This window comes from Dasypus novemcinctus, chromosome 13, assembly GCF_030445035.2.
Source record: "Dasypus novemcinctus isolate mDasNov1 chromosome 13, mDasNov1.1.hap2, whole genome shotgun sequence".
NCBI lineage: Eukaryota > Metazoa > Chordata > Mammalia > Cingulata > Dasypodidae > Dasypus > Dasypus novemcinctus.
The window spans coordinates 58641704-58664139 of record NC_080685.1 but is presented as its reverse complement, the minus strand read 5'-3'; the positions used below and the strand labels follow the sequence as shown (position 1 = coordinate 58664139).

The following is a 22436-nucleotide window of genomic DNA, read 5'->3' as shown; positions in this document are numbered from 1 at the left end:
CAAAATGTGGTCCATACATACAATGGAGTATTATTTGCCCATAAAAAGGAATGAAATTCTTATACATGCTACAGTGTAGATGAACTCTGAAGACCTCATGGTGAGTGAAATAAGCCAGACACAAAAAGACAGATGATTTTACTTACACTAAATAGAATAGGCCAACCATAAAAACAGAAAGTAGAGTAAAGGTGGCAGGGGAGGAGAATGAGGGGTCCATGCTTAATGAGAGCAGAGTTTCTGTTTGGGGTGATGAAAAATTTTGTTGATGGAGGATGGTGATGGTGGCACATCATTGTGAACGTAGTCTAGTATCATAGGGAGCATAAGAGCTATCCTCCTGAGAGCCTCCATGCTGTTCAAATGTGGCTCTCTCTGAGCCAAACTCAACATATAAATGCATCACCTTCCCCCCAGCATGGGACATAACTCCTGGGGATGAGCCTCCCTGGCACCAAACACCATTAAGCAATGCAACTCTAAAAAGACCTTGAATAAAAGGGGAAAAAGGTAAAGACAAATGAGTTTATATGACTAAGAGACTTTGAAATGAGTCAGGAGGTCTTCCAAGACGAAACACTTATGCACATCTCAGCATGATCTCATAGACTGCCAGAGTAGATACTAACCTACATGGGGGGCTCTGGAGTGCCCTGGAGAAACCCAAGTCCTATAGCCATGACAGATAGCTGAAGAAGGTGGTGCCTTTCCAGTGGGCTCTACATCAGAATTTGTACTCCCGAGTGAGACAGTTGAACTCAGACATGAATTCTCTACACATGCCTCTTCTGTCCCTTTTATCTGAACCTATAGTTGGTGCTGAGTTCGCAGGTGTACATCCAAGAGACTTGACTCTTTGGCCTGTCCATGTGCCAGCTCAGCCCTGAGCCTTAATCGAGTCGCAAAAACCTACTCTCCAGTTCATTGGACTATCCCAGGAAAACTAACGAGGTGAGAATGGACAACTAACATATCAAGGAACCAAGAGAGTCTACAACTGCAAGCGAGAGAGTCCCATCCATCAGCCGAATGGGATCGAGGTACCCTCTCAATTAGAGGTGGAGTGGGCTTCACCATCCTTGAATCCTCAGGATTGGGGAATAAAATATGGACTAAAGTGTACTTACTGGTATTCTACTATGGACTTATTGGTATTCTAGCAATTGGAGAAATTATATCATTGATGTAGAGACACTGGTCACTGGAGGTGCTGAAGGCAGGGAGAGGGGAGAAAGAGGTGTAATACAGGAACATTTTCAGGACTTGGAATTGTCCTGAGTGAGACTGCAATGACAGGTATCAGTCATTATATATATGGCCATAACCTAAAGAATTGAGTGGGAGATAGTGTAAACTACAATGTAAACTATAATCCATGTTTAGGGACAGTGTTCCAAAATGTGTTCATTACTGCAATGAATGTACCACACTAATGAAAGAAGGTGTTAATGTGGAGAAAAGTGGGAAGTGTGGGAGTGGGGTATATGGGAATCCCTTATATTTTTTAATGTAAAATTTTATGTAATCTAAGTATCCTTTAAAAATAATTTTAAAATATAATTAAAAAACCCAAAAACAACAACAAAAACATTGTGCTTAAGGATAGAAACCAGATACAAAAAATCTCATACATTATGATCCTTTTCTATAAATTATCAAGAGTAGACAAATACATAGAGACAAAGTAGAGTAGTGGTTGCCAGGGAATGAAGGGAAGAAGGAATGGGGAGGAATTTATAGGAAATTCTCAAGGGCAGTGAAAAGTTTTGAAACTGGAGAGCGGTGGTGGTTGCATAACATAAGAATGCACTAAAGGCCCCAGAATTGTATGCTTTAAAATGGTTGATTCTAGATGAATTTCAGTTCAATTTTTAAAAATTGGCATTTTGGGTAATAGTGTTAAATAAGACACCAATTCTCATTCTAAATATTAACTTCGTTGGCTCCTTTTGTCTCATTATCAAGCAAGTTATGATGGTATTCTATTAACCTCTGCCAGTAGGTCTGTAAGGAAACCCTGAACATGCAGAATTATTTAAATCTAACATTCATCTAAATAGTAATCAGTAAACACTTTACTATGCTAAAAAGGAGAGAATTCTAAGGTCATACAGATAGATATAATACTTACACTTAAAACTTGTTTAGTGGTATTATTAATACCAAAATATAAATTACACAAGGAGTAAAATGGTGGCTACCTTGAAGTCTGGGTGCCTCTTTCTATACAGGCACACCTCATTTTATTGTGCTTCACTTTACTGGGCTTTGTAGATATTGTGTATTTTTTTCAGAAGTTGAACGTTTGTAACAACCTTGCATTAAGCAAGTCTGTCAGCATCATTCTTTCAGCAGTATTTGCTCACCTCAAGACTCTATGTCACATTTTGGTAATTCTCACACTATTTCAAACTTTTTCATTATTATTTTATCTGTTATGGTGATCTGTGTTCTTTGATGTTACTATTGTAATTGTTTGGGTGCCATGAACCATGCCCATATAAAATGGTAAATTTAATCAATAAATGTTGAGTGTTCTAACTTCTCCACCAATCTGACATTCTCCATCTCTCTGCCTCTCCTCATTCCTCCCTATTCTCTGAGACACAATGAATTTTAAATTAGATCAGTTAATAACCCTACAATGGCCTCTAGGTGTTCAATAGAAAGGAAGGGTCACATGTGTCTTATTTGAAATCAAATTCTAGAAATATCTAGACTAGGCAAATACATTGAGACAGAAAGTAGATTAGAGGTTACAAGGGGTTGGGGTAGGAGGCATTAGGGAGTTAATACTTAATGGGTATACAGTTTGTTTGGGGTGATGAAAAATATTGGTGAATGTAGCACAACTGTGAATATAATTAATGCTACTGAACTTTACATTTAAAAATGGTTAAATTGGGAAGTTTTATGTTTGTTTCATGTTACCACAAAATAAAAAAAAAAATAGATGAGAAAGATGAGGAAAAAAAAGATAGAAATGCTTAAGATTAATGGGGGAAGGCATATAGAAAGCCAAGAAAGGTAAAAAACAAAGCCGCTTGAGTCAAACAGTTAGCCAAGTTGTGAATGCAAGAGAAAAGTTCTTGGAGAAAATGAAAAGTGCTATTCCAGTGAACACTAGTAATAAGAAAGCAAAACAGCCTTATTGCTGATATGGAGAAAGTTTTAGTGGTCTGGATAGAAGATCAAATCAGCCATAACATTTCTCTAAGCCACAGCCTAATCTAGAGCAAGACCCTAACTCTCCTCAATTCTGTGAAAGATGACAGAAGTGAGGAAGCTGAGGAAGAAAAGTTTAAAACTAGCAGAGATTGATCCATGTGGTTTAAGGAAAGAAAACATCTCCATAGCTGAGAAAAAAGTGTAAGGTTAAGCACCAAGTGCTGAGGTAGAAGCTGCACCAAGTTATCCAGAATATCTAGCTAAAAGTATTGATCAATATGGCTTCACTGAACAACTAATTTTCTATGTAGACAAATAGCCTTATATTGTGAATTACCATCTAGGATTTTCATAGCTAGAGAGGAAAAGTTAGTGTCTGGTTTCAAAGCTATAAAGGACAAACTGACTCTCTTGTTAGGGGCTAATGTACCTGGTGACTTTAAGTTGAAGCCAGTGCTCATTTACCATGCCAAAAATCTTAGGGCCCTTACAAATGCTAAATCTACTCTGCCCATGCTTTATAAATGGAATAACAAAGCCTGGATGACAGCATATTTGTTTCCAACATGGTTTACTGAATATTTTAAGCACACTGTTGAGACCTACTGCTGTGGAAAAAAATATTCCCTTCAAAATATTACTGCTCAGAAGTGGATGTGGCTCAATTGATTGGGCTCCAGTCTACCATATGGGAGATCCCAGGTTCAGTTTCCAGGGCCTCCTGGTGAAGGCAAGCTAGCCCATGTGGAGACCTGGCCAGCGCAGAGAAGTGTCTCAACAAGATGACGCAAGAAAAAGAGACATAGAGGAAAAGACGACGACCGATGCAACAAACCAGGGAGCTGAGGTAACTCAGCAATTGCATGCCTCTCTCCCATGTTAGTAAATCCCAGGATCAGTTCCTGGTGCCTCCTAAAGAGTAGACAAGAAGACTGGCAGACACAGAAGAATGCACAGCGAATGTACACAGAGAGCAGATAGTGAGCGCAAGCAGCAAGTGGGGGGGAGATAAATAAATCTTGAAATATATATATATATATAATACTGCTCATTTGACAATGCACCTGGTTGCACAAGTGGTCTGAAGGAGATATAGAATATGATTAATGTTGTTTTCATTTCTACCAGCACAATATCCAATCTGCAGGCCATGGATCAAGGAGTAATTTCGACTTTGTAGTCTTAGTATTTAAGAAATACATGTTTTAAGGCAATACCTGACATAGATCATGATTACTCTGATGGATTTGGGCAACGTCAATTGAGAACCTTCTGGAAAGGATTCCTCATTCTAGGTGCCATTAAGAACATCATGATGTGTTCATCAAAAGTTTAATGGCATAGGAGTATAAAGGGCATATAGATCATGGTCTCTGCATTCAAGATTATTAGAGTTTAGTGAAAAACTCAGGCGTGTTTCTAAAGCAATTGTTAGTTCCTGGAGCACATAACCTCAAACATGACCTGAAATATGTTGAGAAAATAATTCTGAAATGAATAAAGAAAATGTATGCAAGATTGAATGACTGGATGACATAGTTTTATAACATATAGGTTTTCAGAAGAGTGAAGGGGACATATGGTTGAAATGATCAAAGGAAACTTCAGATAAAACCAATATTTTACAGTGTTGTAGGAATGGTAGAATTTGTGATGTGGACAAGATAATGGTTGGAAGAAAAGGCAATGTGTTACACTTGCAAAATCTCTTCTCCATCAGTAATTCAGCACATTCTAAAAAGGCTAAATAATTCAATTTAATGAAATAATATCTGAGAAATAATGAACAATCGTTATGTATCTAAATATATTTTCCAGTAAGACTGCTGAAGAGATGACTCAGAAAGCAATACTATTCTTAAAGTAGAAGTTATAGTACAACAGAAACTTGGCTTCTGTTCTGGCTTGTTTAATTTAAGTCATGTTTAATGTACTAGGTGTTTAATAAATATTCATCAAATTAAAATTTTGAATGAAAATACATTGTACATCAAGTAATACTTGACCACTATTGTTTCTTTAGAATTGTATCTTACACTGAGTAGAAAATACATAAAATTTTGTTGAATGAAAAAAAAAAAAAAAAAAAAAAGAACATCATGATAAATGGGAGAAGGTCAAAATATCAACATTAACAGGAGTTTGGAAGAAAGTGATTCCAACCCTCATGGACGACTTTGAGGGGTTCAATTCTTCAGTGCAGGAAGTAACTGCAAATGTGGTGGATATAGCAAGAGAACTAGAATTAGAAATGGAGCCTAAAGATGTGACTGAATTATTGCAATCTCATGATGAAACTAACAGATGAGGAAGTACTTCTAATGGATGAGCAAAGAAAGAGGTTTCTTGGATGGAAGAAAGATGTTGTAAACATTTTTGAAAGGACAACAAAGGATTTAGAATAATACATCAACTTAGTTGATAAAGCAGCAGCAGGGTTTGAAAGGATTGACTCTGATTCTGAAATAAGTTCTACTGTGGGTAAAATGCTATCAAACAGCAACAAAATCTGTCATAAAGGAAGAGTTGATCAATGTGTCCAACTTCATGGTTGTCTTATTTTAAGAAATTGCCACCAACATCACACTGTCCAGTCAGCAGACATCAACATTAAGGCAAGACCATCCACCAGCAATAGGAGTATGACTTGCTGAAGATGATGGTTTAGCACTTTAAAGCAATAACGTTTTTTCAAGTAAGGTATGTACATTGTTTTTATAAATATAATGCTATTGAACATTTAATAGGCTACAGTAAATATAACTTTTATATGTGCTGGGAAAACAAAAAATTCATGTGACTCACTTAATTGGGATATTCATTTTATTGTGATAGTCTACAGCTGAACCCATAATATATCCGAGTTATGCCTCTACTTTCTCCCAATTTTAAGATCAGAACAATAAAATCAGACATCTGAAATCCACAACTCACACTTACCATTTCTTTAAGAAAGAGGTGGTAGGTTTGGAGTGAGATAAGAATAAACAAAACAATACAGGGTTTGAGATAGTATTAAAGAAGACTATGAACCACCCTGGATTCAGTCTAGAGTTTAATTCCAGGATAAGAATACCATTTTCAGTAGAATTAATGATTTTCAATACAAAAGAGGGAAAAATTTCTTCCCTCTGGAACTGTTTGAGTGCCTATAGAAACACAGCCAATTTAAAGAAATGAACAAAGAAGCCTCATAATGCCCTGTGAACAAGTGTTTTCCTATCTTAATCACCAATATATCCTCACAGGATGCCGCAGAAAACATTAGTTGTATTAAGGGAGCAGGTATTATAGGCAGGAGAGAAGATGATGCTATGCTAGTTATATGTATTTCAGATTTTCAAACTCCATATTGGTAAAACCTGTGGAAAGAAAATTACTTCACAATTTTATGTTAAAAAGCTGGTAAAGTTATTTAATCAACTGCACTCAAATACTTTGCAATGAAGAAATAAATTAAAAGTAGAAATCAGTCCAAGTATATTATTACCTTATAAAACATCCTGTCACCAAAGCGTAGCATCTCAGCAAAGGCATTGAGCCAGCAGTGCAGCAAGCAAAAAAAAACAGAGAAAACAATCAGCATACCAAAAAAGAAGAGTAAGAATATTAAGAGTCTTTACCAGTAGCTCACATAACAAGCAGTTTTTATGTCATCATTCATTAGCTGGAATAATTTTGCAAAATAAATGTATTGTTCCTGCTTATTTATTGCAATGCTCTTTTGAAAGTTAACTACTTTAATTTTATGAAGCAATAATTTCCATGTTGGTTTTACAGGTGACAGGCTGTTTTTAATATAAATCCTTAGATGTATGACTTAACTTGGTGCCCAAGACCCATTAACAAACATCCCTCTAAACCAATTGTTTTCAAATGTTGTTTCAAATGTGGGAGATTTTTGTCCCTCAGGGGATGCAATTCTGGAGTCACTTTTGGTCGTCATTAATAGAGAAATTGGGGAAGCCCCACTGGCACCTACTATGTAAAGGTCAGGATGCTGCTAAATACCCTACAATGCACAGACCAGCCGCCCAAAATAAAAAATGACCCAGCTCTACATGTCAATAGGGGCAAGACCAGCAAAATCTGGCCTAAACTTATCTCTAACAAATGTACCCCCAATTTTGTAAACATCATATGTAACTATACTTTTGTCATTCCAAAATACTCCATGCCTTTGCATACATCTCATTACCTGGAAGGACCTTTCTATTTCTATTATTTCTTGGGCAAATACCTATCTATTTTTTAATATCTGGTTAAGTGTTACCTTTAATATGAAAAAAGTCCCTCAGGATTTTGTTTATTCTGCTATATAGTATATACTACACTTAATTGTAAAATATACATTTATATGTCCACCTCTTTCATTCGTTTATTCAAAAAATATTTATAGAGCATCTACTTTGTGCCAGGCATATTGAAGGGACATTAACTCAACCCTTGTTCTCAAAGATTTGCAGCCTAGAGGGGAGGACACACAAATATATAACATATATCCTATTTTAGTCATAGATAGAGTTTACTGGAGTAAGGCTTCGGGGACAGTCAGGGAATCACCTGGAGGAAAAGGAAAGACAAAGGAAAAGGAAAATGAGAGGGAAAGGAAGAAGGAAGGCAATGGCAGAAAACCAACAGCTAATGGGTAGAGAAAAGAGAAAGAGTAAATGTAGGAAACAGTAATTATAATTAAACTACAAGTTCCTGGAGGTAAAGACTATATCTGTCTTACTCACTGCTCTATCCTCAATACCTGGCACTCATCAGGGATTCATATATCTCTAGAAAGAAATAATTGGAATGAGTGTAAGAAGACTGAGGTATAGCCAACAAGACAGGAAGAGAATAATAAATAGTGGCAAGAAAGATTTCAAAAGGCAAGTAATTGGTTAACAGCATTCAATCCTTCATGGAGGCCAAACAGAATAAGGGCAAAACCATCTGCTGCATTTAGAATCAGGACTTCATTAATGATCTTAACAAAAGCCATTTCAGTGGTCTGGTGGGTTAAGGAACAAGGTTACAATGAATTAAATAATGAATAGGAAGAGCAGGCATAAATAGGAACTGTCCACAGTTGAGAGAAGGCAAAACTTGAGCAAAAGACACAGGACAAATGGAAGGATTTGTCTGAGACGAGAATGACACCTCATTTTAAATATGGAAGGAAAAGACGACAAGGTGGGTATAGATGTCTAGATGTGTTTATGGGGGAAAAGAAATAAACCAAAGGCAATCATAACCAGTAGTTTCTTGTTTTCCTTGTGAACTTATGAATGACCAAAGTCACCAGTACCCACGTTACTTGGCAAGATGGAATTAGAAAAGCACAGGATCAGAACACAAGCACTGAAGGGCTCCTGTTTGATGTTCCAAAACAAAGGTATACAGAGCCTTTCGAAGATGTAGTATAAATATAAAATGCAAGCAAAAAACTGGAATGTAACAAAGAGATGGTTATAATAATGATGGATTGGTGAGGAAATATGAAAGATGATTTTAAATTCCAAAAAAGTAATCATTACACTTGAACCAACATACATATACATTCCATTTACAAATTTTCATTAAGGTTGACAAACCGTATGCCTTCAGAAGTATTACTCAAGCCTAGTTTCTACCATACCCTTTTCCAGTCCTTTACCAATGACATATTCTTTTTAAATTAGTCTTTTAGAACCTGTTTTTTCTGTTACATGAGTCTGAAAACAAAATATCATTTCATAACAGGTTTTTGATTTAGACAAGGATTTAAACTGGGATCTTCTGGGATTCAAGATTCTGGTAATCAGAGTAGATAAAGGGAGACCAGGTCACACCCCTAACTCAACATAAACCATAAAGAAACGGGATGGGGAAGTAGCAGCAGATCAGGGGATAAATGTAGATGCTTACTGTAGGCACTAATTGAAATTACTTTAAATAAAATAATACTTTTTTTATTTAAAGAAACTTACTTTTTATGTTAAGAAAACAAACATCATTTACAGTACAGGAAATAGCTAAAAAGAATCTCAACAAAAGAGTTCTAGAACTCACAGACACAAATTTACTAATACTTTAAATGGATTAAATTATTATTATAGTATGTAAGTAGGAATCTCCCATCTCCCACCAGTCAACACACCTTAGGCATTAGAAAGTTTTTTAAAAAAACAGGTACCTGTGCAAACTGTGTAGCAACATAACTCCATCTTACAGTGGGAGTCCTAAAAAGGAAGAAACAAAATATATTTTCTAAATGAAAAAAGTAAGTAACTGAACATCAAATACCCTCACAATTAATATTTCCCACAAAGAACATGATTTTTGAACATATGAAGTACCTATACAATTCTGTCAAGAAATACTGAGTCCAGTCAGATTGCTATAATCACCATCTAGGGCTTCCCATCTGAGAGAGAAAATTAAAACTCATTCTGAGCTGGCCCTTGCCTACTTCCCCAACCTCATTCATGCCACTCTCTGGAGTTCATCATAGTTCCACTTCAGAATGCCAGTTACCTGGGATAGCTGTCGCGGTAGATGAGTGTTGGAGCAAAGAAGAAGTACAAGTACTGGTTGACTGTGGGTATTGGAACAGTGCCTGAAAAAGGAAAGCTCTGTTTATCAGTCTGGAGCTCTTTGATTTCTTCTATCAAACCTTAAAAAAAAGAAGTATAGAAAAGGGAAGAATAAGACTTTCCCTTTGCTCATGTTGTTTTGTCCTGATCTCCTGAAATAACTTCCTCCGTTTCCTCTTATTTTCGTATTGATTGAATATTGCCAGACCTTCTAAACTAAGTTATTTCTCTGACTAGAAAACTTCTAGAGTGTGAAGCAGCACTTCCCAAAGAATAAGCACACATGGATGTAAAGAGGGTGAAGGAAACGCAAAGTTGCAAAAGACTCAAATGAGCAATTTTTAAGAAAGAGGAATAATCAGGAAACAATGACACAGTCTTCCAAACCAATATGGATCCTATACACTTAAAATCAAACACGCTCTACAGAACATAATGTGCCAACCCAGTAAAATCCAAATATTAAAATATCCTATCCTTTGACCTAATGGTATTACGTACTTGATTTCTCCTTAATTGAATCTAGTACCCGAGGGACAGTCTCTCTGATAAATGAATGGGCCTTCATTATGAAACGAAGCTACAAAAGAGGGGGAAAAAATTAACATGAATGTTTTATCATTGTTTAATCTCCTATAAGCGACCTGGAACAGCACTAGATTGCACCCACAGAAAAGAACAACTCAATTTTGCATACACCAATCCAAGTTTATTCTTAGAGGATAAAGCAAACCAAAAAACTAACTGTATAGAAGGATATGTTGATACCCTAAAATTATGGTGCTTCTAACAGCACTCCTATTATAATATAATGAAATTAAGAAATTAAAAACCTCTTAATAGAAAGTCTCCTGAAAGGGTCTTTTCCCTTAGGCAAACATAAGCATAAAATCAATAATACGAACCCTTCTCTGTACTTTTATATCAAATATGGTCATTATTTGATGTAAAAAAAAATGATGTAAAAAATGTTCATTATTTGATGTAAAAAATGAAATTGCTATTCACTTTCATCTATTATTTACATATATAATCATTAAAAAAGTTTAGTTTTTTAAGAGACATGCTTTCTAAACTGTGATTACATCAAGACAACCAATATAAATTAGAAAGATATGAAGTATATAAAATCAAATTGAAATAAATAATTTATTTAGATGGGAACAGTTTTATGACAAAATAAGAATCTGATACTTCAAAAGTCGAGTTTTTAATTTTAAAAATAATTCTATAACTTAGATGGTTTTATAAAAATTCTTCGAGAAAAATATTTTAATTTATCCAGAAGGGTTCAATATAATTTATTTCAATTAGCAATGATTCAGAGACTACTGACAGTGAATAAAACTTAAGAGATGAACAGATCTAGTTTTGATGGTTTAATTTTACAGATAATGGCACAAAGAACTTGAAAATGTAATTTATCCAAGTTAATATAGCTAAAATTACCAGAATGTATGTATTATTATTATTATTTAACCAAGCAGGGCATTGCTTTGGACAAAACTCAAAAGCTTACCTGTTCGTATATAACAATGAACCAGGAAGCTGGTGGCAGTGTATATGCAAATACAATATAAGGTGGCCCAAAACATAAAATTCTAATCTGGAAGGATAGGAAAAGTGAGCCATGGAAGAGAGAATGGATCGCTGGATGAGAACTTTTCCAGTATCCCCTGGCCCAACGTTGAAAGAGGAAATAGGGAACTGAAAGCGTGGACAAGAACATAGCCCACCAGGTGCAAACAACAACAGGAAGTTTGCCAAAAGCATAAGACAAGAGACTGAACTCAAGCACCAACCTGGGGAGAAAATGCAGAGAGAAAGAACATAGGAGTCAATTTTTGATACGTATTGCACTCTAAAACTTTCATCATTATGAAACATTATAATATTAATACATGGAACTTATGGATACAATGGTTCTACTAAATAGACTCCCCTTCTAACTCCAAGATCTAGAATTCTATGTCACATTTTTTCTTCACAACCTATTTTCCTAAAATCCCTAAGATTATTTGATCAAAGACTTTGAACTTCCCAAAGAGTTGATTTTCAAATGAATAAAATGTTTAAAACTCTTAGTATGTGTTTTTTAAAAGATTTATTTTCCCCTTCCCTACCTTCCCCCTGATTGTTTTTGTGTCCATCAAATGTGTCCATTTGATGAGTGATCTTCTGTATCTATTTCTCTTTTGGTCTTCTCTTCTCATTTTTTTCCTCTAGGATTCACTGGGATTTGGTCCTGGGGACTTCTTATGTGAAGAGAGGTTCCTTGTCATCTGTGCCACCTCAGTTCCTGGTTTCTTCTGTCATTCACCTGGACTCACCCCTTCATCTCTCTTTTGTTGCATCATCATCTTGCTGTGTGACTCACTTGCATGGGCACTGGCTCACCACACAGGCACTCAGCTCACCACGAGGCCACTCGGCTCGCCATGTGGGCATTCAAAGAAGCACTCAGCTCACCAGGCGGGCACTCAGCTTGCCATGCTGGCACTCATGTGGGAACTCGACTTACCATGTAGGCACTGGCTGGCCATGCAGGACACTCTTTCTTCTTCTTCACCAGTCCCAGGGATCAAACCCAGATCCTCCCATATGGTAGGTGGAAACCCTATCACTTGAGCCACATTCGCTTCCCACTATGTGTTTTAAAGGTTACAATTTTATTTTATGCTAAAATGAATTAGTCAAATTTTCAAAACTTAATTTCCAATAAGCTACATATCTTTACTAACTTAATCTTACATGTATCCGTAGTAGAAAATTGATATACTGTATACAAAATTCTCCCACTTGGGAAAATCGATAGGGTTGACTAAAATTTACCACATGAAAACTAAACTTAAAGAAACTTCTAATTTTGTTTTTGGTGAAACTTTTGAGAAGTGAATATTTCCATCAATCAGCTGTTCTGGTATTTTCTGGATCAAATTTAACCAAATTACCCTTTACCAAAATGAAAATTTCGTGAAAACTCCCAACATCTCAGGCATCAACTAGCCAAACATCCTTTGTGTTGTCTTACCTTCCTTCATCAGTGTAATTTATGAGCAGTGTGCTGAGGCTAAAGAGAATGAGCAGGGCAGTAAACATGTGATACACTGTTCTGATGTGGTCCACCTCTAACAGGTCACTGTAAACATAAGTCAAACAAAATTAATGATTTATATTTAACAAAGAAAGGTTAAAAAGGTTTATTTAAAGCAGTTCAGAAGATGCTCATTAATCTGCAAAAAGTCTCAAAAAACAGTAATCACACAACCTTATACATTAAACCTCAAGTGTAGGGACATGAATGACACGATCAAAGTAAAAAATTAATGGAAGAGGCTCCTAGAACACAATAGTGATACAAAACTCTCATATCAACAAATGATGTACAAATTTGAAAACCTAATGAGTTTTCTAGGTAAGCAAAAAGGACATTCCATTAAAAAAGGAAACAGAAATCATTCCAAATGCTACAGAGATTCTTTTTTAATCCTATCTTCACATTCTACTCCCTACATTTAATTCAACCAGTACTATCAACTAGTACTATCAGTCTTCAAGATGTGAAGATTAACATGTATGAATTTTATACTGTTGATGGTGATAGCCAACCACGACCCTACATTTCTATAACACTTAACCATTTACAAATGCTCTTACCATCTCTATCCTAATTGATCTTTGTATTTGTTTAAGAGTAGGTTATTGTTCTTTCAGAACAACAATGATTTGATGTTCTAGGTGACTTTTCCTAAATACCTTATGAATCTGACTAAATGTTTCTTAACCTGTTTTTATAATGATATATACATCAGCCTTCTAAATGATTTTTCAGGGAATCTAAAAAATGATTAAATCTCTGGATTAGGGCTCTTTAAATTCTAATAAATAAACAATTGAGCTACAGAAAGCGTGTTCTAGTTCCTTGCTTTAAAAATTTCAAGTATATTTTAATTTTTTGTTTTAATCATATAGTACAATTCTGTCATTTAAATCTTAACTATAACACTGAAAATAATTGTTTTATTTTCCCTTTTATGTCAAAAACCTTACTCATTTGTTTCCAGGCAGAATTTTTAAAAGATAAATCTCTTCAAACAATAGTGTGAGAAAGAAATGGAATGGAACTTTACATTTTATATTTAGAAAACTTTGACCTTTTTGTCAAGGTTAATTAGTACATGTCAATTTGGCTAATAGAAAGTAAATTTTGCAGGTAAAAATTTAACACTAAGGCAGTAAAATTTCAGCAGTATTCTAATGAATACATGAATGAGTAAATAAATGATCTGTTCAGAGACAATAACAAATATTCATCAAAGTATACATTTAATTTTCAGTTCACAAATGAGGTGTTCACAATTAATTTAAATAATTAAAGTTCTTAAGTAAGTATCTCTGAGAAAACTAGCAAGACTCTAAACTGGCCAGTTAAGAAGAGACAGAAAAAAAATGTATATCAAAAAGAGAGCAACTCCAAAACCTCTCTCAATGTGGTTTAAATAATTGAAAATCTTTTGTCCTACTTTGTGGGAAACCAATTCTCTGAAACACAGCTTCAAGAAATTTATCAGAGGCAGATAATCATTCTCACCCTTAATCCCTCCTTTGAAACTAGATACAGAACCCAAAGATGTGAAAGAAGGAATAAGAGACACGAAATGTGCAGAAAATATCAAAATTAAAGATCCATGTGAATCAAAAACAAACTCATTAAACATCCAAAGAGTGTGTAATGATTTTATTAAACAAAGGAGTGTTTTGTTTTTAATTCCAACTAAAAATTAACAGAAGCAACTCAAAATACTCACTCTAAGAGGGATCGTCTCACAATAAAACATTTTCCTTTTTCAGGAGATGCCCTCAGATGTCTGAGTGGGGGAAAAATTAAAACAACATATAAGTATTTCAAGAGTTAGAAGATATCAATGCCTATGGACAAGAGAAAGAAGATTACCAACCTTAATTAATTGATCCTCACTATGAGACTGATATTGTGTGATGGTCTTATATGTGTTACCTCATTTACTCCTGAACAATGCATACCTATTTAGGTGTGAAGAGGGGCTAGGCATACTTACCTGAAGGAACAAAGAATCCTTGTGGCTCCCAGTCCCTATGGCGATGCATTCCTGGCATCACACATTGACATCCACTCTTCCTCCTCCTAAACATTACCTGAGCCTATGACATGCCAACAGCCATACTTTATCCCAGTTTATATTCCTTTTATTGGTCTGTCTCCAAAACTCCACTGATGTTTTAATGAAACCCTTGGTAATGTGGAAGGACTTTCAAATCCTCACCTCTCTCCTAATTTTACCATTATGTTGTCTCCAAATACTGAAATCTTGCATTTTAACATCCAGCATGATCATTTTGTATAGGGCTTTTTGCAGTACTATGAGAACTCTCATTTGCACACTTGGCAGCTATTTCTGGTGAAAACTATTCTGCAGAACAGGAGATTGGCAGAGAGAATGCAAGAGGCATAAAACTGAAGAAAATACAGAATGACAAATAAGCTCATATTAGCTTTGAAAGAGTTCCCTCAACTACTCTGGATGACTGAATGACAAAATAAATACTAATCGCACTGTATACTTTATTGCAAATATTGTAGAGAGTACAATAGAGAGGCAGTATAAAGACAATGGTTAAGAGCATGGACTCAACAGCCAGACTGCATTCAAATATCAGTTGTATGAACTTGGACAACATTAAACTGCTGTGTGGTTCAGATTCCTAATCTGTAATTTGCAGACAAAGTACCTACCTCATAGGTTCTTCCTTATTCTAAATTAGTTAAACCATGTAGCATATCTGAGAGTTTTCATAGTAAGCACTCAATAAGTGTTGACTTTGTTATTATTATGACTCAGAACAATCTTATATTGTGTTATAACCCACATTTTGAGATGAAGAAACTGACCCTTCAAAATTTTCAATAACTAGCCCCAAGCAACACACAAAAAATAAAAGTTGGTATGCTCTCAGACATTCTTCCTTCAGAGTTTACCCTCTCACTACAGGGATATCCCAGTACAAGCAAGGATATTAAAAGAAAATAATGCACATACTTACTTAAGACTACACATGTTTTTCTTGCCTTCAAGAACAGAAAATGATGTGAGAGCACACCTGCCAATGTCTAATGATGCCGATTTTTCAATTAAATTGGTCACAAATTCATCAAATTGGCTGCCAGCTTCCTTCATAAAAAATGGCTTCAATTGCTACCAAATTTTTAAACAAATAAAGGAAAATATTAGGAACTAACACATGCTTGTGGATCATTAACATTTTCTAAATGGTTCTCATAAACAGAGATGGATCAATAGAAAGCCAATTTCTACAGCCATTCTGCAGAAATGGATAAGTCAATATTCAAAATTATTTGAAAGGATAAGGGGCCCCCAAATTGCCAAAAATATCTTTAAAAATAAGAATGAAGGTGGAGTACTCTCACTTCCTCACTTTTTAAATGGAAACTTAGCCTAGTGTTGCAGGGTACCTAAGAGTTACCTACTGAGAAATTTCCGGGTGCTCAAATGTGGCCTCTCTCTAAGCCAAAGTCAGAATACAAATGCATTACCTTGCCCCCAGTGTGGGACATGACTCCCAGGGATGAACCTCCCTGGCACCAAGGAATTGCTTTTAAGTACCAAGAAGCAATGCAACTGGGGAAAAAAAAAAAAAAAAAAAAAAGACCTTGACCAAAAAGAGGAAAAGGAAAAGACAAATGAGTTATATGGCTAAGAGACTTCAAAGTGAGTCGGGAGGTCATTCCGGAAGTAATGCTTATGCACGTCATAGCAGGATCTCATTGACAAAAACAGTATCTATTACCCTAAGTAGAGGGGTTCCTGAGGGCTATGGAGATATCCAGACACTAAAGGCAGGGCAGAGAGCTAAGGAGTTTGGTCCTTTGCCAGTGGGACCTACTTTGGAATTTATGCTTCCTAGTGTCATAAGAGTTGGACACAGCTGTGGTTTCCCCTACACATGGCTCTTCTGACTGTCTATTTGTACCTAAAATTAGTACCAGAGTTTGTAGGTGTACACCAATGAGACTTAAATCTTGGGGCTGTCCATGTGTCAGCTGGGCCCTGAATCTCAACAGAGTTGCAACACCTTCTCTCCAGTTCATTAGACTCAGCCAGGACAACTAACAAGGAGGAGACGATGGACAAAAAACATACCAAGGAACTGAGAAAGTCTATAACTGCAAACAAGAGAGTCCCAGCCATCATATGGGACTGAAGAACCTCCTCAATTAAAGGTGGAGATGGCAACACCATCACACATTCCTCAAGATAGGGGAACAAACTATGGACTAAAGTAGACTTACTAGCATTCTACTACAGAATACTATAGCTTTCTATTATAGGCTTATTGTGATTCAAGCAATAGAAGAAAGATCATTGATATGGAGGCAGTAGCCACTGAAGGTTCTGTGGATAGGGAGAGGGAAAAACAAGTGCAATACAGGGATATTTTGGGGACTCGGATACCATCCTAAATGACATAGCAATGACAATACAGGCCCTTATACATCCTACCTTAACCTACAGAGTTGAGTGTGAGTGAGTGTAAACTACAATGTAAACTACATGTTTACTGGCAGTGCTCCAACGTGTGTTTATCAATTGCAAAGAATTTACCGCACTAATGAAAGATGTTGCCAACGTGAGCAAATATGGGAGGTACAGGGAGTGTGGAATATGGGAATCCCTATATATTCTGGGTATCATTTATATAATCTAAGTATCTTTTTAAAAATAAAAAAAATTATTAAAAAATAATAAAACATTATTATACTCAAGGAGACTTCTGGGAAAATGGCACCAAAGTAGATTGTCAGAGTCTGACCTCCTTACAAATAAGCTGAGAGAAGGCAAGGACCTATCTAAAGGAGCTGCCTTGGATATATAGAGAACAGGAAGGTGGTCTGAGTCATCCAGGATGAAACTAGAAAGATAAAGAAGCCAAAGGAAAACTGTGAATTGCTTGCCCCTGTGGCTGGAACTGACACATATACCCTGCCCTCAGGGCAAGTAGCCTTGGTGGAGCCCCATGGCTCACTGCTGCCAATGGACTGGGAAGAGGCATTCCCTGGAAGGAAGAGGGATTTGAAAGAGGGTGGACAGTGGTTTCTTTGCAGTGAGCTTGGCCAGCTGAGCCCTCTTTGAATATCAGAAGGGAACCCAACCCAACAGGGAGAGGGAAGGGGTATCTGTTCAGGCAGGCTGTCATGCCCAGCTACCCAGTGAAAGAGAAGAACTAGATTAAAGAACAGGCAGGACAGGGGACTCATCAGCAGGACTCTAGCAACCTCTAGTCTATACGCTCTGGGGGAAAGGTGGCAGATTGTTTTCTGAAGCCTAATCAACCTAAGGAGCCAATTTAGCTCAATGGAGAAATTCCCAGCTTGTGTATATGAGGTCCCTGGTTCAATTCCCCAGTCTTTTAGATAAGTGGAGAAGTAATTCACTGGGTTATCAGCATTTAGCTGATACCTTATGATAGGGAACATATAGACATTCCTTTCGTTTTAGATTTTCTTGGATCTGCTCTTTTTTTTACCCTTGTTTTGTTAAAACCCAGTACGTTACCTTCAGAGAGCAGGGTGCTGAGTGAGTGACTGATGAACAGGAGCAACCTGAGAAGTGCTTAGAGACCTAAGAAGGAAGGCTGCTTTGCCTCAGTGGTTGATTTTTTAGTTACTGCTGTTGTGTTTCTTTTTCTTGTGTTTCCCCATACTTGGTTTCCTGCTTTTTTTTTCTTTTACTGATTTTTTTCTACCTATGTTATTTCTTTTCTTTCCTTCATTTTCCTATCTTCTGTTTCTCAATGTTTTTCTTTCACTCCATCTTTTTTTGGTCTTCAATTTTTAAAGAATTTCTCTCTTTTTTCTGTTTTGTATCCTTTTTTCCTACATTTTTTTCTTTTCCATTCTTTTTTCTTTTCCTCTTTTCTCATCATTCTAGCATTTTAATTCTTTTTATATATTTTTCTACTTTGTTTCTCATATCATTTTTCTATTTCAATTTTTTATTCTTATTCCTCTGCATGTCTTATGATTTTTATATGTGTTAATTATTTATTTTCCTATGTCTTCTATGATTTCACCTCTACCTTTTTTTATTATTACTGCTATTATTCTTTATCTTTTCTTATCTCTATCCTTTCCTCTGGTCCTAATTCTTTTTTCTCAAGTGAACATACACAACAGCAAGAAACAGAATAGGAGGACTGATATGTCAAAGTGAAACCTTACCACATACACAACAATAACAACAAAATAAAACCCTAGAATAGAAAGAGAAGCTAGCCAACTGAATAAACCCATCAGGTAAAACAGGTGCGTAGACACCAACAAAAAATTAAAAGCCACAATAAGAAAAAGGAAGTGATGGCCCAGTTTAATGAGCAAACCAAAAAAAAAGGAGGAGATGGAGAACATGGAATGACTAATCAGAGATGTCCAAACAAATATCATGAATCAACTTAATGAAATGAAGAAAGAGATTAAGGATATTAAAAAGACACTGGAAGTAAATACAGAAGAAAGTGTAAACAACATAAAAAGATAACAGATGGTGATGAATGGCACAAGGCAAGAAATCAAAAATACACTGGAATCACCTAAGAGCAGATTTGAACTTGCAGAAGAAAGAATTAGAGTTGTGGAAGACAGTACATCTGAAATCAGACAGATAGTTGAAAGATTGGAAAAACATAGAAAAAAAATCCAGCAGGTACTTAGAGGCCTGAATGACAATATGATATGCACAAACATATGCATTATAGGGATCTCAGATCTAAAGGAGAAGGGAAAGGCAGCAGAAGGAATGTTGGTGGAAATAACGGCTGAATAATTCCCAGCTCTATTGAGGAATATGAATGTACATGCCAAGGAAGCACAGCATACCCCAAACAGTATAAATCCTAAAAGGCCTACCCCAGGACATATACTTGTCAAATTGTCCAACACTCAAGGCAAAGAAAGAATATTGAAAGCACAAAGAGAAAAGATATACATCACATACAAGGGAAGCTAAATAAGATTAAGTGCTGATTTCTCATCTGAAACCATGAAGACAAGAAGGCAATTGTATGACATAGGAAAGGTGCTAAAAGAAAAATCATCCAGAAAGAATTCTCTATGAAGCAGAGTTGACTTTCAAAATGATAAAAGAGTTCAAAATATTCACAGATAAACAGAAATTAAGAAAGCTTCTCCATAAGAAACCTGCCCTCAAGAAATGCCAAAGGGAGTTCTTCATGTTGAATGGAAAAAAAACTGGAGAGAGACAGTTGGAGGATAGTATAAGAATAACTAAAAAGACAAAAAGAGAAATAAAGGCAACATATGGCATACATAAACCTAAAAATAATATGGCTAATGTAAGTAATTCCTTGACAGTAATAACACTGAATGTTAAAGGATTAAACTCTCGAATCAAGAGACACAGATAGGCAGAATGGATAACAAAATATGACCCTTCTATATGCTGTCTTCAAGAAACTCACCATAGACCCATGGACACAAGGAGCCTGAAAGGGAATGGTTGGAAAACAATTTTATATGCAAACAATAACCAAAATGGTTGGGAATAGCTATATTCGTATCAGGCAAAATAGATATTCAATGCAAATCTATTGTAAGAAACAAAAAATCCTACTATATCTTGATAAAAGGGGTAATCTATCAAGAAGCAAAAACAATCATACACATTTATGCTCCTAAGTGGGGCACCCCAAAATACATGAAACAAACACTGGAAAAACTAAGTGGAGAAATAGATGCCTCTACAATTTTAGTGGGGGACTTTAATACACCATTACCACCATTACAAAGAATATCTCAACAGAGGATCAATAAAGAAACACCTTGAATAATACATTAGAGGATCTGTACTTAATAAATATATACAGAACTTTACACCCAAATAACAGACGGATATGCAGTCTTCTCAGGTACACACAGTTCATTCTCCAGGATAGATCACATGCTAGGGCACAGAACAACTCTCGATGAACTCAGAAAGATAGAAATTATATAAAGTAATTTCTCTGGCCACAGTGGAATGAAGCTGGAAATCAGTAAGGGACAGAGAAGCAGAATAGGCACAAAGCTATGGAAGTTAAACAACACACTCTTAGAAAACCAGTGGGTCAAGGAGGAAATTGCAAAAGAAATCAGTAATTACCTTGAAATGAATGGAAATGACAAGACAATGTGTGAAAACCTACAGGATGAAGCAAAGGCTGCACTGAGAGGGAAATTCATAGCCATAAATGCTGATATTAAATTAGAGGAAAAAGCTAAAACCAAAGACCTAACTGTACACCTGGAGTAATTAGATAAAGAACAAGAAACTAACCTAAAGGGAGCAGAAAAAGAAAATAGCCAAGATTACGGCAGAGCTAAATGAAATTGAAAATAGAGAAGGACTAGAAAAAATAAACAAAAGCAAAAGCTGGGACTTTGAGAAGATTAATAAAATTGACAAACACTTAGCTAAACTAACAAAGAAAAAAAGAGAGAAGATGCAAACACATGAAATAAGAAATGAGGAAGGGGATTCACCCTTAACCCTACAGAAATAAAGAATATCATAAGAGGATACTTGGAAAAATTGTATGCCAACAAGATGGATAATTTAGAGGATGTGGACAAATTCCTAGAAACACACAAGCAACCCACATTGATAAAAGAAGAAACTGATGACCTGAACACACCAATCATAAACAAAAAGATTGAATTAGTCATCAAAAGACTCCTAGTGGGAAGTGGATGTGGCTCAAGCAATTAGGCTCCCATCTATGATATGGGAGTTCCAGGGTTTGATATCCAAGGCCTCCTGGTGTAGGCAAGCTGGCCTGTGTAGCAAGTTGGCCCATGTAGAGTGCTGGCCCATGCAGAGTGCTGCCCCGCACAGGAGTGTTGCCCTGTGCAGGAGTGCTGCCCCATGCAGGAGTGCTGGCCCACGCAAAGAGCTGATGCACCAAGATGACACAACAAAAACAGACACAGAGGAGAGAAATGGGAGACACGCCAGACCAGGGAGGTCATGTGACTCAGGAGTATGATTACATCTCTTACTCCAGAAGGTCCAAGGATCAGTTCTCAGAACCACATGAGAATACAAGCAGATAGAGAAGAACACACAACAAATGGACACAGAGAGGAGACAATGGCAGGATGAGGGAGAAATAAATAAATATTTAAAAAAAAAACAAAAAAACTTCCAGCTAAGAAGAACCCAGTACCAGAAGGCTTCACAGGTGAATTCTACCAAAGAATTCTGCTTACAAAAAATTATCCATGTGGAAATATACTAAAAAAGAAAAGAAGGGAAAGGATTCATTCATTCCACTAGATGTTAGATAATGTTCCAGGGACAGTCTAGGTACTGAGTAGGTGTGGACATACAACAATGTACAAAACCAAGTCCCTGTTCTCCTGGAACTTGTAATTGCAGTGAGGATAAAATGGATATACACTAGGCCAGGCTGTGTTATGGAAAGAAATAAAGCAGAAGAAAGGGGGGAGGATGTTAATTTTTGAAGAGAGGTCAAGGGAGGCCTCAAAGGTAAGATTACATTTGGAAGACTTGAGGTAAGAAGATTTGAGGGAAGTTAGTAGACACCTGTGGGAACCATTCCAGAAAGGAGGGGTACGTATAAAAACCCTGA

At 36.2% G+C, this 22436-nt stretch overlaps 1 protein-coding gene and 1 long non-coding RNA gene across 3 annotated transcripts in view; one reads left to right on the top strand and one right to left on the bottom strand.

Moving 5' to 3' along the window:
- Positions 1-22436, bottom strand: part of LOC101447432 (sterol O-acyltransferase 1-like) — a 61028-nt gene that overhangs the window by 5259 nt on the left and 33333 nt on the right. For both annotated transcript variants that reach the window (XM_071207586.1, XM_071207585.1), the window contains exons 4-11: positions 15816-15967; positions 14543-14602; positions 12766-12873; positions 11254-11536; positions 10236-10314; positions 9676-9757; positions 9335-9380; positions 6659-8606 (exon numbers count right to left, since the gene is read on the bottom strand). In XM_071207586.1, the coding sequence (XP_071063687.1) occupies positions 8442-8606; positions 9335-9380; positions 9676-9757; positions 10236-10314; positions 11254-11536; positions 12766-12873; positions 14543-14602; positions 15816-15967 (975 nt within the window). In that variant the 3' untranslated portion in view covers positions 6659-8441. The remainder of the gene's footprint in view (positions 1-6658; positions 8607-9334; positions 9381-9675; positions 9758-10235; positions 10315-11253; positions 11537-12765; positions 12874-14542; positions 14603-15815; positions 15968-22436) is intronic.
- LOC139436295 (uncharacterized) lies at positions 11828-14723 on the top strand. Its single transcript, XR_011645511.1, has 2 exons — positions 11828-12338; positions 14586-14723. It is a non-coding gene; the product is annotated as an uncharacterized lncRNA (long non-coding RNA).